Genomic DNA, 17033 nt, shown 5'->3' on the forward strand with positions numbered 1-17033 from the left:
AATGATCTACATCAGGCATGTCCAAGCTCGGTCCTGGAGGGCCGGTGTCCTGCAAAGTTTAGTTCCAACCCCAATCAGACACACCTGGGCTAGCTAATCAAGCACTTACTAGGCATTCTAGAAACATCCGTGCAGGTGTGTTGAGGCAAGTTGGAGCTAAAATCTGCAGGACACCGGCCCTCCAGGACCGAGTTTGGACACCCCTGATCTAAATAAACAAAACTTTTCAAATCTATTATACAATAAAATTAGAAAAATCATGTTAAAATGTTCAAATAGGCTTTGTCTGAATGTGCTTTGTGATAATAACGCATTCAGGGGCGGACAGGCCATCTGGCAGACCGTACAGTTTCCCACTGGGGCCGACATACTTTTTAGGCCAGGCTGTTTATCTTCTTATGATCTGTATTGGCCCATAAAACGCTTAGCAGCCTATCGTTTTTTCTGCGTAATTAATTGACGGTGCTGTGGTCTGTGATGCTCTGAAAGTAAGATGGATTTTTTTTGGACAGACGAGCAGAGCGTGAGCAGTGCATGCACAGAGCATTATGGAGAGCATAAGCAGCATGCATGCGTTTGCCTGTACACTGGCTGCATCTGCAGTGTGCAGCAGATTGACAGCTGTTGCACAGATCAATCTTTCTCTGCCTGCTCTATCTAGTTACCTGTCTATATAAATACACTTTTATCTTTACCTTTCATTTGCACCCACGGCATCTTCCTCCCATGCTGTTTCCTTAACCTGCATGTCTTTATGTTACAAATTATATAGATCGTAAAGAACTGTATGCTTCTCAAGCTCTATGAGGAGTGTCATTAATGTTTTTTCAGGTGCACTATGTCAGAAGACAATCGCCTGTGATATCGTGTCCTTTTGTTTTTGATCGTCAGCATGATGTAGCATTATAAGTTATAATTATATTTATACGATATAGTTATAATGATATTTATACATAATCAAATTAGTGTGCAACTTGAGCAAAACTAATGATATATATATTTTTTTATTTGGTTTTGTGGTCAGGGCCCAAATAAATATTTGTTGCATTTTTTAATCGTTTAAGTTCATTTGATTAACTGAAGATTCTAAAATCTTTAAGCTATGTTTTGATGTTTTACTCTTGAGTTAAATGCTTTAATTTTTAAGGGTTCCTGACACATTGCTTTTATTATTTAGCTTTATTTTGTTAGTCAACATTAACTGTGTGCGTCAGCAGGCAGATTTTGTTATGTCCATTATTTAGCTCCCTCAAAACACACAAGATGGACTTCCAGTGTGAATTATAATTTTATTAAAATTATAAATAGATATTTTTTTTTTGTTTTTAATTTGTCAACTGTCATTATTTCCTATGTATGGCTTTTGTGCTTTTATAGAAAAGAAGTTAGTAAACATATTCAAGGGTCTGCACAGATGAGTAGCATTTTGATTGAATGTAGTGGGCTGCTCTGGTTCTGCCAGTGTTTTTGCTTTTTTTTTAAGATTTTGTTTGCACTTTGCTAATTTACATTAGGTGTTCAGCAACAAACCTATTGTGGGGGTGGGTTTAACAATGGTCTTCTCTGATTGGCTAGTGAGTTTTTGACAAACAGTTCTCTGTCCTGGAAGCAGAGACTTCATTTACTTGCATGTTGTGTGGTCCTGTAAACATATAAATAATTTTCCTTTATCAAAATAATGTCATTAATAATAATTACTCTCAATAATAACCCGACAGACACATTTAGGTATTATTTTACAAAATTTTTTCCCATTACAGCGATTCCCTCTGGCAGGACATTCTAAAACGTGTGACATGAACAAACATGGCTTAATGAGCCCAAGAATGCAACACGTGAGCTGTTTCCTCCCATAGAAAACACTTTATGTATATTTAAACATATTTCATTCTTATTTTGGTTTTATCTGCTACAATCTATGCTTCATTATTTATATGTTTTGGAAGCTTTTCATGTTAAATTTAGGAATGCCCAAGCTCAGTGAATGCATGTTTGAAAAGGAATTAAGCATCCTTCATGTGCGTTCAGCCAAGGCATGTCTAGTGTAGAAAATTTTACCTTTTCCTGTCCCAGAACTATTTAAAAAAAGTATTCTCATCTTGTGCTACCAAATGACAGGTGGAACACATCTAAAAATTTGAGAGGAGAATGATCTGTCTAATTTTCTCATTGTTTAATTAGCACTGCAGGTGCAGCTCAATAAATGGGACATCTCTGAGTGAACTGTGTATGCTTGCGATTGACGTTACCACAAAGAAATAACCAGATATTTTTCCTGTACTGTAAAAACGTGGTGTGCATGTATTGGCAGGTTATTGATTAAAAATAAAAAAGATTAAAAGAAAAAGATATTAATAAATAAAAGCGACGTGGTGGCGCAGTAGGTAGTGCTGTCGCCTCGCAGCAAGAAGGTCGCTGGTTCGAGCCTCGGCTGGGTCAGTTGGCAATTTCTGTGTGGAGTTTGCATGTACTCCCCATGTTCGTGTGGGTTTGCTCCGGTTTCCCCCACAATTCCAAAGACATGCAGTACTGGTGAATTGGGGAAGCTAAAAAAAATTGTTTGTAGTGTATGTGTGTGAATAAGAGTGCATGGGTGTTTCCCAGTGATGGGTTGCAGCTGGAAGGGCATCCACTGTGTAAAACATGTGCTGGATAAGTTGGCGGTTCATTCTGCTGTGGCGACCCCAGATTAATAAAGGGACTAAACCGAAAAGAAAATGAATGAATGATATATATATATATATATATATATATATATATATAATTTATTTATTTTTTTATATACAATGATGACCATGTTCTTTTACATTTGATTGTACAATTTCTGTTCTTGGTTAGAATATGCTTCTGTGATATGGTCAGACTTCCCAGAAAACCCTAAAGGAATGTTCATTTATATATTTTTGCTTGTAATTTTTTTATTTTAAGCAGATGCACTGCATGGAAAAAAACTTGATCTCCCCAGTCGATCTAAACTAATGAAATCTTTCCCAAAAGAGCTGTTCAAATCATGAAGTGAAATTTTTAATCGCAATATGTACTGCAGCAAAGCAAAATATCACAATGATATTTCCAATATCGTGCAGCCCTAGTGGGAACCCTGAATGAATGTAATGCTTGGTATAATTAATGCATTAATAAAATAAAATCCACCTGTAAACTTAATAGGACACCATCATGACGACGGAACCCAGAGTGATTCTGAAGACCCTGTGATGAAAGAAAAATGCAGCAAGTCACATCATTCCATGCAATCAGTACAGTCATACCAGTCAACTCAATCAAAGACATCCGAACCATCAGAATCACTTTTGTCCCAGCAGTCTGTCTTATCACAAAAATCTCATCATCCTCAAGCACTCTCACAACACAAACACCACCAAGGAAAGCTCGATGAAGGTGAAGATCCTCCCATCCAAGAAGGCTCCTCTCCTCCTCGGACAGAGGTCGAGCCCAGTCACACTGAGCCTCACACTCAACAGGCCTTCATTATAGAGTTTTTTGATGATAATCCCAGAAAGAAGCGATCGCAATCCTTTACCCACAATTCTGTGCATGCGGACTCCTACTCTGCACTGAAGGCCAAACTAGAGAGGCGCAAAGGTCTGGCTCATGGAGAAAGACCCGCCTCTGTGCATGGACATGTTCCTCCAACCCAGCAAATCACTGTTCCCCTGAAAGGAGCGAGCCATGGAGGTTCACAGCGATCAAGCTCACTGAAAAGGGAGAAGACAGAAGACACTGGGAGCAGCTCATCCCTATTAGGGATCTCCTCTCGCTCCTCACCAACTATCACCATAAAGCCTTTTGGAAGTATGGGCAAAAATTCTAGACTAGCTCAGGAATTTACGGAAGAATTCTCCAAGGATACAGGAAATAATTTTTTGCCACCTAAGTCTGCTCCACCAGTGATGATGTCCCCATCACACACTCCTTCATCCTCCCCGGCAGAGACCTCTGGACACGTATCTGTATCATATCCATCTTCTCCATGCCAGCACTCTGCATTACCCCAGTCTCTACTCTCAGCATCAACGCCCGTCTCGGCCCCTTCCCACATCCCTGGAAGGAGTCCAGTTTTTAGTGCCTCCCCAGTCTGCTCATCGGTTCCCCAAGTTTCACCACAGGTAGTTAGTTGTGTTGAAACTAAGGCAACAAGGGTGACGCGAACCGAAGAGGAAGACAGTCTGAGTGATGCTGGTACCTACACAATTGAGACTGAGTCACAAGATAAGGAAGTAGAAGAAGCTAGAAGTATGATTGACCAGGTAATACTTTTTTCTTTGTGTTCTGGAAGAGATATGACTATATTACCATTGGTATAAATCAGATTATATCAGTAGTGTGTAGTTGTTTAACATGTTCTGCTGTTTGAGTTTATTATACAGAAAAATTAGCAATTAGTAATTTTAAGAATGGACAACTCTGTATTTGTGATACTTTGTATTTTGTGGTGCATTATACTATTTGTTTTAGTTGTCTAGACAAGTGGTTTCCAACCTTTTTTGTGTCTGCGGCCCCCTAAAGTTGTTTAATGAATCCACTATTTTGCAGGTTGGTAATTTACTCAGAATTGTCTTTATTGAATAAACTGCTAATAGTTTGAATAAACATAAAATGTATATAACAAGTCAACAAGGCCAGAAAGACTCTGACACTTTAAGCAAATCAGCAATCAATGAATAGGTACACTGTAAAAATGCAGTAAAAATGGCCAGATTTTATAGTAAAATACTTTTTTTTCACTAAAACAGTAATATTCTGTGAAAAAAAATTGTGCTCTGGAGACTCTTTTTGTTTCAGAGAAAGTTGGCAACAGCAGTAAACTGAATTTACAGTGCTCGGAGTTTTTAACACTTTGCAGTCATTTGATCATTTGAAGTCTGGGTTTGTAAAGCACACTTTCACTCATTCACAAAGAGAAACAATAAACACAAACAGTGACTTCAGTTATAGCATTAAATAAAATAACTACTAAAAGAAAATAAAACACCTTCAGTTTAAGCAGAGGATCCTTAAACAACTCCACAATCAGAATCAGCAGATTCACTTATTACCGACCGGACTGATTTTCACACAGTTCTTACTGAGTATTAACAGAGGTTTAGGTGTTTTGTAACACCTAAGGGGGGTAAGGGAATGGTTTAGTTGGGCTCTTACCCTTGACTTCTTAACTTTTATTTTTGTTCTGAGTTTTTCTGCTGAGTTTATAAGACATTTTTGTTATAAATAGTTAGATAAATCTAGTTTTGCTCTGATTATTCTAGGCTTATTTAAAGGCGTGATTCATCAATATAATGCAATAGTTTGATTTTTTTCATTGTTCTTATGCTTAGCTGCAGATATGTTTTATTAATGACAAGGGGAACCGTGAAAGGGTTCCTTTACAGAGTTAAGACAATAAACTAAAAACAATTCAGTTAAGTCACATAAATACCAGTTTATTTGCCTTTTTTATTCTTACATATACCCAATTTGGCTGCACCATCATTCACACATCAATTGTCCCAGTTTCATCTGGTTATGCAAGTGCAGATCTCAAGTTGCACTGATTCACTTATTTGAACTGGACATACCCTCTGCACATGGACATTTGTAATTATGTTTATCTATCTGCACACTTCTGCTATTAATAGTATCCTGTACATATATTCATTTATTGTAAATCTGTTCATAGCTAATACAACCTGTATATAATGTTGATAGTACATCCATCTGTAAATATTACCATAGTTTTTCTATAACTGCACTTTATAACTTATACCTGTATCCTGCACTTGCTGCTATTGCACTGCTGGTTAGACCTAAACTGCATTTCGTTTCCTTGTACTTGTACATGTGTAATGGCAATAAAGTTGAATCTAATCTAATCTAATCTAATCTAAAAAAAGTTAGACGAGCAGTCAGAACTGGTAGAGAGCTAGAGCACTGGGCCTGTTGACAGCCATTTATTGAGGTAAAACACATTTTTAAATTAGTTGGTTATTTAACAAATCTGTAAAATTAAATAGTTAACACAAAGCACCAATTAATTATTTATTTCTTGTTATAATACATCAAATAATGAGTTGACATTGTTACATATATTAACAATGTTATGTCTTGTAATAACAGCCCCCTGAAATATCCTTACGACCCACTTGGGGGATGGGGCTGTGGCCCACAGGTTGAAAACCACTGATATAGACTACAATAACCTTTTTTTTTAAATGCTGCTGTGGGTTGCCATTATGTGGTCCAAAGAGAGGAGGACAGTATTTGAGAAATCACATCTGTTGACATTTCACAGGTATTTGGTGTTTTAGATGCGCCGGAATACAGTGGTCAGACTGTTGGAGTTTATAGGCCTGTGATTGATGATGGGGACAACGAGCAGCTATTCTTTAGTCAAAGCCACAGTAATGCAGCTGATGTGATGTCAACACCATCATTAGGCCATGGCAGGGACCAGGTCATCTCATTGCAGGTATTGCAATTATGTACTGCTAAGGCAACTGGGCCATTCTTTATTGAAACATAGCTCCAATTGTGTCAGTGAAGAGTAAACAATTAATGTACTCAATGTAAAACATACCTTTTGTAATTTAGGCACATGCTGGTGTAGTAGGGCCTAAATGGGTTTCACGTTGGGCCAGCCTTGCAGACACTTATAGTGATCCTGGGGCTACACAAGGATCTGTACCAGTTCCACCCCAAAGTGGACCTGCAGAAAGAGGTATATTAATTCAAAACCATTAGTAGTTGTTGAGCAAGAGGATATTATATACAATTGGGTTTCATCATAGACAAGCCCACAAAATAATAATACATTTCATTTTTCTAATTTTGTAGATGACAGAGTGACATTAATTATTGGTCAATGCTTGGATATCTCAGAATCAGAGGGAAGTCAAAGTTCCAGGACTAGACGGCTACTTCCTCAGGTTCCTCCTGGAGAAAAACTAGAAAACACAACCCCTAGTATCTTAATCCGTCATGAAACAAACTTTGACCATGAGCCACCAGAGAAAGGTTCCAGAATGCCACAGCAGCAAGACAACACTCAGAGGCTACGTGTCCAAGATGATGTGGACCCAGACAGCCTGAGTGACACCAGCCGTTCAGATGATAGCTCTATTCTTGATAGAAGTGGTAGGAGCCAAGGAAAACGAGGAACTACAAGACACCCATCTTCAGAAAATGTAAACCATTCCAGAGAGCTGAGAGAGATGCCACAACCCACTCCCAAACCCACTTCATTTTATATCGGCTCTGAGGATGGTTTATCCAAGTCTGATGTGTCCAAAAGTCCAGTTCTTTCACAGCCAGAAAAAGACTCTGCTTTCAAGATACCTCCAACTACTGTCTTGATACGACATTTGAGTGGCCATGAGTCTAGACGTCCAGTAAAACCCAACTCATCAGCCCCAGATCTTCAAACACATAACAGGGATGTGGTGCCCACCAAAGAAAGTTCAACCTCATTTGTTCGACAGGAGAGTTTTACCAAAGACAGGCCAAGTGAAAACATTCAAGTCAAGAAACTGCCACATATCTCTAGTCATCCTGCTTTGCGAAGCTTGGATACAGAGGAGACACTTCAAGATACATTAACCTTTCTTAAGGAAGCAGAGAAATCCTTGGCACCAGAAGAGAAGTTGCCTGGATGTAATCAACGATCAAAAAAAGGAAGCTCTCCTGCACAAGAAGACTCCTTTTCTGGTGACTCAGATGTGGATACTGCCAGTACTGTAAGCATGGTCAGCAGTAAAAATGCCCCTGTCAGTTCACTTAAGAAGCACACGTCTGCAAATGACACGGGTAAGGAGAAATCATCATCTGGTTTACCTGCAAAACACAAAGCACGACAACCCACAGCTCGTGAACGACTGTCAGAGAAACGCAAAAATCATGCCTCTGCAGATAATACCAGTAAAGCTGAACTAAGTCGTCGACTCCAGCTTCGTCGAAGTGCTGGCAACCGTGGTTCTTTAGACCTTTCAGATAATCAGCATGGTCAGCAGCCATGGCCTGAAGCGGTTGCTTCTGACCATGAGTCAAGTTCACGGCCAAACAACCGTAAAAAAATCACTGCTCCCCTGCAGAAGGAGGACCCCAATAAGGTGACCAAAGGAAGCCATCAGGTGCTGACCAGATCCAACAGTCTTTCAGCCCCAAGACCAACACGTGCCTCCATGCTCCGCCGAGCTCGACTAGGTGAGGCCTCAGATAATGAGAGCGCAGAGACAGACCGCGCATCTCCAAGTTCTGAGCACAGTAAGACAGAATCAAAAAAACTCTCAAGGCTAGACATTCTTGCCATGCCTCGGAAACGCACAAGGTCCTTCACTGTTCCAAGTGACAATGAGTCAACTTCAAGTAAGCATGGCATTTCTAACCGTACCTCAGAAGCAAGTAGCAGTGCAAGGAAAGGTGCTTCAAGTGAGGCGAGGCATGCTAACAGCAAAGGGACTGCAGCAGCTGGGAAACACTCCTCCTCTCGTACCCATTCTAACCAAGTTAAACACAGTAGCACAGCTGGTAGGTATTAGTCAGTTTATTTTCCTTACAAGACCACATCTCTTTTGAAAAATCACTCAGAACACGCTTAAGGTATTACTTGCTTTGAATGGTTAGCCAGCGTAGGATGCTAAAAGTTTGTTTCTCTCAAAAGGAATTTTTACATTTATAAAGAAGTTAACAAGTTGTAGTAACTAATCATAGGTTTATTAAAAAGAAATGAAACTAAAATACAACCTGGAAATGACAGTTTTTAACTTTAAACAGCCTGACTGACATGGAAATCCATGTTGGTTTATGCTGGATCTTTCAAAATGGAGATTGTTTATCATTATTACTGACAAAATAGTACCTTTTGTTGTAAATTACCAATGTACATTTTTTAGAAATTTTGATGTGCCTTTTTGTTTACAACTAAAGGCTCCCACCGTAGACAAAGGGATTCTGACTATTCCTCTACCTCAGAGGAAGAGTTTGAGACTAAGACCAACTGTAAACAAAAACGGTCCCATGCATCAGCTTCAACTCAGACACAGACACCACAGAAGACCGCTCAAATGAGGCTAAAATGTGGCTCTTTGGAAACAGAAGAGGATGAAACTCAGAACGAACACTTCCAGAACTGGTCAACTCATAGTGCAGAGATTGCCAGGTTATTATTATTCTTACTAGTTTTGTTACTGCATTTTTTGGTTTTGTAGTGTAATAATCTTTAGAATTAGTGAGTGCATGCATATCTTATGACCTGTTATATTTTAATTATTTAGGCTGAGTCAAGATCTTGCTAAAGATCTTGCCATTCTTGCTCGTGAAATCCATGATGTAGCAGGCGATGGTGATTCCCAGGCATCCTCAGGCATAGGAGCTACCACTTCCCCAGTCTCCATGCCCAATACCCCTGCATCCACTATCTCAACCAGAGAGGAGGTGAGATAAAAGTTTGCTTGCTTAGTTAAATGGCTTTCCATCATATACCATTCCAATACCATGTATACCATTCCAACAACTTTCAGTATGAAGCACGTCTTGAGATTTTCCTCATTAGCACAATGATAAGAAAATTGTAGATAAAAACACTGAAGTCAGTAGTAACCAGGCATGTTTGGTTTGGAGTTATGTCAAGGTATCTCGGGACACCTCATGATAGTTATATTTTGTCCCAAAAAAGACAAAGACAGAAGTTTTTTTTGTTCAACTTGTATGTTTTGTTATATTTTCTCTTTTGTGCAGAGACCATATGCATCATTACAGAGTTTCCTGTTACCTCAGGTGCTGAGTTCATCTCTCATTATCACCAAGTGGTGCACAAAATTAAACATGGCTTGTTTTCTGTGAGCCAATATCATTGTACTAACAGCTGTCTGATGTCCACCTTTGAAACCTGTCATTGAAACTGCTGCCTCACTGTTTTATTTGCTTGTGGGAATTCCCTAATGCATGGAAATTCCAACTACTCACCTCTAAATGCTGTATGTTCGTATTTGAAGATTTTCCATAAAAGTTGCTATACTGACTGTGAACTTATCAGAGTTTGCTGTTCACAACTGAAGTAGCATGACCATACATATACCTCCCAGTTTTATCTCCGAAGCTTCCACTGTATGCTGAGCTCAGAGATGTTTGTTTTATAACATCAAATTTAACTTGGTAACTTGTGATGTCCACGTGTTCTTACTAGTGCTTTCCCATCCCTGATTAATCTGCAGCTGGTACAGCATATACCCGAGGCAAGTTTGAACTATCAAAAGGTTCCTCCAGGCTCAACTAGTCCAATAGACCAGGACTCAAATATGAACGACCATGACAGTTCCAGACGGCGTCCCTGGAACCGTGAAGAGGTCAAATTTGGTCAAATTTTTTGCTCATTACATTATTAATCTGATCCATTAGTCAAATACTGAGGGTGTTACAACCTGCATGACCAAATGCAGTGTTTTTCAGATACTGTATAAATAAACCACAGTTACGTCGTTTTTAACCTTTGACTCTTTTTTTGATAACAGGTAATACTGGACAATCTGATGTTGAATCCAGTTTCCCAGCTCTCACAGGCTATCAGGGAGAACACGGAGCAACTAGCTGAGAAAATGAAGTATGAAGTGAAATATTTTCTATTGGAAATTGTTTAGGGGTTTCCATAAAAATGTAATTGGCATCAAAATTTGTGATGATTTTGGTGTGTTGTGGATAACTGTACTGTAAACCAACTAGTTGAAATGACCAGAAAACTGCATGGAAACCAGTTTCATTAAACAAATCAAAGATTGTACACCAGGTGATACTAAACAACTCTAGTTGAATTAACATCCCATTAAGCAAAGGCACATCCAAATGATTTCTTTTAGATAGATAATAGTTCAGAATGAACATTTTGGGGGTTTTTTTGGATGAAAAAGGATCATTTATACACTAATTTAGACTTCAGTCACAGCCGTAATTTGATTGGCCGGCCCAGACTGGTTGAAAGAGGTGGGCCAGATCAGTTTGGTTGGGCTCGAGCATAAAACTGGAGATGCTGTGTTACTTTTAAGGGGCAGTTTCAGATGGATTTATTATTCGATTTGTACTTTTCAATGAATTGTCAGAGTTTATCAAAGTTGCAAACCCCTTGCTGCACTTCAGCTGAACCTTCAGCAAACTTCCTAATATGTGCAGCACAATGACTTTTATGCCAATTTATGAGCGTCAAAAGCAGTTGATCTGTTCAGCAAATTTCAAAATAATACAAAACAATATAACTAAAGCAATCTTCATTGTAGTGAACGAGAGCGCTTCTCTTTCTGTTAAACTAAATAGTCACATCAGTGACTACGTTTACATGGACATCAGTAATCAAATTATTTGCCTTAATCTAATTAAGACAATAATAAGATTAAGGCATTTACATGCGTTGATTTTTGAATGTTCCTTTCATAATCCCATTTGACATGTTGTAGCACATAATTCGATTAACGTCATCGCGTCACCACACTATCCGCATTTCCTCCGGAGTTTCATGTAATTTCGGGTGTTTCATTCCTATTTTGTCGACTTTAACTACAGTTTGGCACTTTCACTTTCATTCTGGAACATTACATGCATGCCCCCCCTGACAAATGTGTGGACTATCCTGTCGCAAAATGCGACAAAAAGTCCTACATGACGGTAATAGTTCAATTAATGTGTTTACATGTCTGTAATGCACTTCAATAATGCTAAAATCGGCATACTGCACGTGTTGCAATTTGATTTCTCTTTAGTTCGATTATGACCTTAATCGTGTTAAATTAATCAAAAAGAAACAAAATAGCTGTTTACATGGTAGACTCTTAATCAGAGTATTTTCTTAATCGCACTAAAATCGAATTATTGGTGTCCATGTAAACATACTCATTGATGACGTAAGCGTGCTCAGGCTTGGGACGTAAAAATGCAGTGTGAGTGCAGGCCGTCAGGGGAGAGGGGAGGGGGGACTTTAATCTTGTATTATGATGACAATGTTATGTTGATTTCACTTGATATCATCAAGAATCAGCTTATGAATCTCTACAAGGGTGATGTGCTTCATGCTGCAGTGGGAGAATCATACAGCACTTATCTAGAAGGTTGGGTATCGAGGTCGACACTGTTTAGGCACCAACATAATTGGTAATCAATCGGTACTAAGTTTCGATAGCTATATCAATGATAAGTACTGCTAGCTCTCATTTTGCTATCAGTAAAGTGTAATTAACACCATTATTATACATTAAAAATCAATGACTATACCAACGAACCACACTTTAATTTGACAAATAAATAAAATCAAATAGATTGTTTTTATGTTGTTATAACACACAGTGACAGTAATGTAACTAAAGCTTATATTACAGTGCAAAGTCCCAAGTAAAGAAATTACTCTTCGCCACAGTGGTGACTTCTGAAATCTCAAATTATTAATAAACCAACTAAAATTGAACTTTTGTAGACGTCTGACAGAAATAAAGTCAAAGAGGTTATTAATTAAAGGCGCTAATGTTGTCTGTGGAGTTGTTTTAAGATCCTCTGCTGAGATTTTGACAGATTTAATGTGTTTTAATTTCAATAGATTTTACCTAAGGCTGAAGTCAGACTAATGTTAAAGCTTGTTTCTGCACAATTTTCCAGTAAAGTCAACTATTTGGGTTTAAAGTGCACAACATTTCTAAGTGGGATGTTGATTCAATTGGGCTGTTTAGTTTCAGCTTGTATAAAAACATAAAGTGGTTAAAGGCAATGGGGTAAATAGTCAACTTTTTGGGTTAAGAGTGTGTGACTGAAGTCAGCTGTAGTATTAAACTAATATTAAAGCTGGTTTCCACACAATTTTTCAAAGTTAGTGATTTGGGTTACGATACAACAACTTTGCTTGCTTGGATGTTGTGTAGAAAATTAAGTTGTTTAAAGTGACTGGTTTCCAAGCTAATTTCCAGTACAGAAGTGCATTTTAATGGTCATTTACCAGAATCTTCTGCAAGAAATTAACTAGTAAAAATTGCACCAAAATGAAAATAAAAAGTATGTATATGATAAAGATTGACTTTGCCAAATTGTAGTAGAGAATTAGCATATACGCTATTTAATAACACTATTTAATAACACTATTTAATAATAAATATTATGTCTGTTTTAGAGTTCTGTTTCATAATAAAACCGAGGTCTGGGAGGAAATAGAGGCAAAAATTAATGCGGAAAATGAAGTTCCAATCATTAAGACATCTAATAAGGTAAGTTCATTCCTGGTTTATGGCAATTGCAAAGGAAATACCTTTATTTATTTACATACTTTCTTGTTTTCCAAAAAGGAAATTTCATCTATTCTTCAAGAACTGCGAAGGGTCCAGAGACAACTGGAGGGTAAGTTTATTACTATCAACAATCCTACACATTCTGGCATTTCCCTGCATACATTTGTGTTTTATCTTTGTCATATCTTAGTGATCAACACTATTGTTGAGCCTGGTGGGATCCTCAAGATGCCCCCAAAGGTAACTTCTCCTGGGGGAAAGATCAAGTCTGCTCCCAAGGAGTTTACCAGCTCCTCTTCTACCAATGCCAATGCAAGTGCTAAGCAAGGTCCCAGAGGTTCTGGGGGAGGGCGATATGTATAGGTAATATCTGCAAATCTCTTTGGAGACTCGAAAAGTATATTTGTAAATTATTGGAAGACTATATGTGGTGCTAATATGCATCACATGTTTGTTTTTTTCAAGACTGGACACACTTTAAGCTAAAGTAGGCAGTAAACATTTCAATATCTGTAATCAGTGGCTTACTTGAAAGATTGTCATGAATACCATGTTGTCATTCATGATTGAGTGAATCAGTCAGTATTGTGTTGCTGTATTACCGTACCAGTTCCCACTGGTATTATTGTAGCATTCGAACCATGGTCATTGTCAATCATGTAATGCACTTGGCTGCTACAAACCTACAGCATGACAAAAGGCTGAGTACACAGTACATGGCACAGCCGTTAGCTTGCTTTGCAGAACAAATCATTTGTTTAAGGCAGTCAGTTAATAGTTGATAACTGAATCTTTTTAGTTTTGAGAAAATGACTACTAATTCACAGATATAGCAAGATAAAAAGTAATCAATATTTGGCATAAATTATAATTAAGGCTGAATTGTGATCATACAATGCAAAAAAACGGTTAATTAACAGTTTTCTGTAGTTGTGTCCTGTTGTGATTTAATGGGTGTTTTCCAGTTATTTAAGCTTTGGAAATTGAATTTTGTAGTATAAAACTACACACACACACACATACATATATATATATATATATATATATATATATATATATATATATATATATATATATATATATATATATATATATATATATATACACACACACACACACACACACACACACACACACACACACACACACACACACACACACACACACACACACACACACACATATATATATATATATATATATATATATATATATATATATATAAAACGTCAGAATTGTTAGCCCCCCTGAGTTATTAGCCCCCCTGTTAAAGTTCTGTTTAACGGAGAGCAGATTTTTTTCAACACATTTCTTAACATAATAGTTTTAAAATCTCATTTCTAATAACCGACTTATTGTATCTTTGCCATGATGACAGTAAATAATATTTGACTAGATATTTTTCAAGACACTTCTATACAGCTTAAAGCGACATTTAAAGGCTTAACTAGGTTAATTAGGTTAATTAGGCAGGTTAGGGTAATTAGGCAAGTTATTGTATAACGATGGTTTGTTTTGTAGACTATCAAAAAAATAGCTTAAAGGGGCTAATAATATTGACCTTAAAATGTTTTTTTAAAAATTAAAAACTGCTTTCATTCTAGCCGAAATAAACAAATAAGACTTTCTCCAGAAGAAAAAATATTATCAGACATACTGTGAAAATTTCCTTGCTCTGTTAAACATCCTTTGGGAAATATTTTTATATATATACAGGTCTTCTATCCCTGTGTTATGAAAACAGGAGCAAGTATAGATACGTTGTGTATGATGAGTAAACATGACTTACTGTAGATCTAGCTTAAATCTGAACATGTACTCATCTCACTTACACAAAAACATTCAGTAGCCCTTAAAATTAATAAAGACAATGAAATGCAAACTCAGAATATGCACTGCGGAAGAGTGTGGAGCTTTCTTTAAATGCATCAGATTCTGCATGCAGTCCAGAAAGGCAGCAGCACAACTGAAAGGCTTAGTTAACTCTACAGACATGAATTTACGGTTACTTCAGCCTGAGGTTTATTCACTTTTATAACTAACCAAGAGATACATTTAGTTACCAGTTAAGAATACTTTTTAAAATGAAAATATTTTATGAAAAGCTGCGGTCAAACTGGGGTTTTCTCCCTATAGACGCGAATGCGGCAGACCAGAAACGCAAGGTCATGCGTCAAGTTTCGCAGGTCGCTGCGGTGCAAAGTTCAAGCTTGGTGAACTCGAAATCGCATCACATGACTGCATGAGACCAATCGAGGATCAAAACACGACCTCTCTGAACAGAAATTTAAAACATGGAGCAATCGCTTGCTTTTTTAATGTCTAAACATCTTGTTCAATCCAGTTTTGCGCATAAAGTTCATTCGCATTTTTGGATGGAAACATAGCTACTGACACTGGTTCCACAAATCAATTTAAAGTGAATAAATGGAAAGCACCTGTGAATCATGAGCTACTGCCAGCTGTTAATGCTTGTTTTTTTTGTGTAACTACCCCATGCCTTGTGTGTTGGGATGTTTGAGTTTACATGTGTAAGCGAGTGCTAGATGATAGTAGACTTGTGTGATGATGTGAAGTATTCTTCATGTGTGCTACAGATTCAAAACTTGAGAAATGGGTTACTTTCGTCAGGCCCAAATATAACATATGCTTTTATGATTGTATGCAACAAAGTGATTCATTTTTAGGGTTTGGAATGACAAAGAGCTATCACTGGAGAGAACTATTGTGCATTAGCCATGTATTTTTTATATCGTGATTTTGAATGTTTTCATTATGTTGAAGTTTCACGAGAGTGTGTTACGAATAAATAAACTGCACATGTTCATTTTTATCAGCTGCGAACAAGCATCATTTAATACCGAACCCACATTTCTAAACGTTTCAGTGTGCATTGCTAACATGAATCTTGGCGAAACATTTTTAAGCTTTGATTTATGTCAAATTAATCAGTATTTATATTATAGAATAACATCTTTTCACTTCATTGATTGTACTAAAGCATATGTAATGAGAGATGAATCAGAAATGCTGTAGTTTATCATTAAATAGTGCTGTATTTGTGAAAAATATATCTTGCCATGTTTTGTGAAACAGCTTTAACCTTCTCTAATCTGCAAGGTAGATAGAAGACCTTCGGATCCTGAAACAAAACAAATGATGTACCGCAATGTCTGAAAATCTAGCCAATCTAATGTACTGTAATAGATAGTTGCACTATAACCAAAGGATGCTTATCTCACCTGTTGTTTTGTCAGAATGTTTGTACTATTAATGCAACTAGATTTACTTTTTTTCCGGAATTAGACTAAATTACAACTCCACTCGAGTTGAAAAGTTGAGATTTACAATTTCTGAATCCATTCAGCTCTGGGTCTGGCGGGAGCCCTTTTAACGTAGCTTAGCATAGATCCTTGAATCAGATGAGACCATTAGTATCTCGCTCAAAAATGACCAAAGAGTTTTGATCATTTAAAGCTTGACTTTTCTGTAGTTACGTTGTGTACGAAGGCTGATGGAAAATGAAAAGCGGATATTTTCTAGGCCGATATGGCTAGAGACTACTGACTCTGGTGTAATAATCAAGGAAATTTACTGTCGTACCAGTCGCAGTGAAATTACTCAGCATCTGAAAATTATTCATAAATAAAAATTTAGATAGACTTTATATGAGACTGCAGCTCTGCACGAGACGTTTGGCCAGCGGAGAAATTAAAATGATCGTGCCCAACTGAATCTGGTTTCTCTCAAGGTTTTTTTCTTCACTTCCGCCATTAATGAAGTTTTTTT

At 37.4% G+C, this 17033-nt stretch overlaps 1 protein-coding gene across 2 annotated transcripts in view; it reads left to right on the forward strand.

Annotated features, from left to right (window-relative positions):
• The window catches only part of cep170bb (centrosomal protein 170Bb), a 28172-nt gene extending 13952 nt beyond the window's left edge, over window positions 1-14220 (forward strand). The window contains exons 9-20 of one of the 2 annotated variants that reach the window (XM_056445595.1): window positions 3169-4268; window positions 6290-6466; window positions 6589-6715; window positions 6832-8520; window positions 8920-9151; window positions 9267-9426; window positions 9730-9768; window positions 10206-10337; window positions 10503-10591; window positions 13130-13223; window positions 13302-13353; window positions 13435-14220. In XM_056445595.1, the coding sequence (XP_056301570.1) occupies window positions 3169-4268; window positions 6290-6466; window positions 6589-6715; window positions 6832-8520; window positions 8920-9151; window positions 9267-9426; window positions 9730-9768; window positions 10206-10337; window positions 10503-10591; window positions 13130-13223; window positions 13302-13353; window positions 13435-13607 (4064 nt within the window). In that variant the 3' untranslated portion in view covers window positions 13608-14220. Of the gene's footprint in view, window positions 1-3168; window positions 4269-6289; window positions 6467-6588; window positions 6716-6831; window positions 8521-8919; window positions 9152-9266; window positions 9427-9729; window positions 9769-10205; window positions 10478-10502; window positions 10592-13129; window positions 13224-13301; window positions 13354-13434 lie in introns of those variants that run through there. The other variant, XM_056445594.1, reaches the window with a different exon arrangement.
• Window positions 14221-17033: the final 2813 nt, after the last annotated feature.

Source organism: Danio aesculapii, chromosome 20, assembly GCF_903798145.1.
Source record: "Danio aesculapii chromosome 20, fDanAes4.1, whole genome shotgun sequence".
Lineage (NCBI taxonomy): Eukaryota > Metazoa > Chordata > Actinopteri > Cypriniformes > Danionidae > Danio > Danio aesculapii.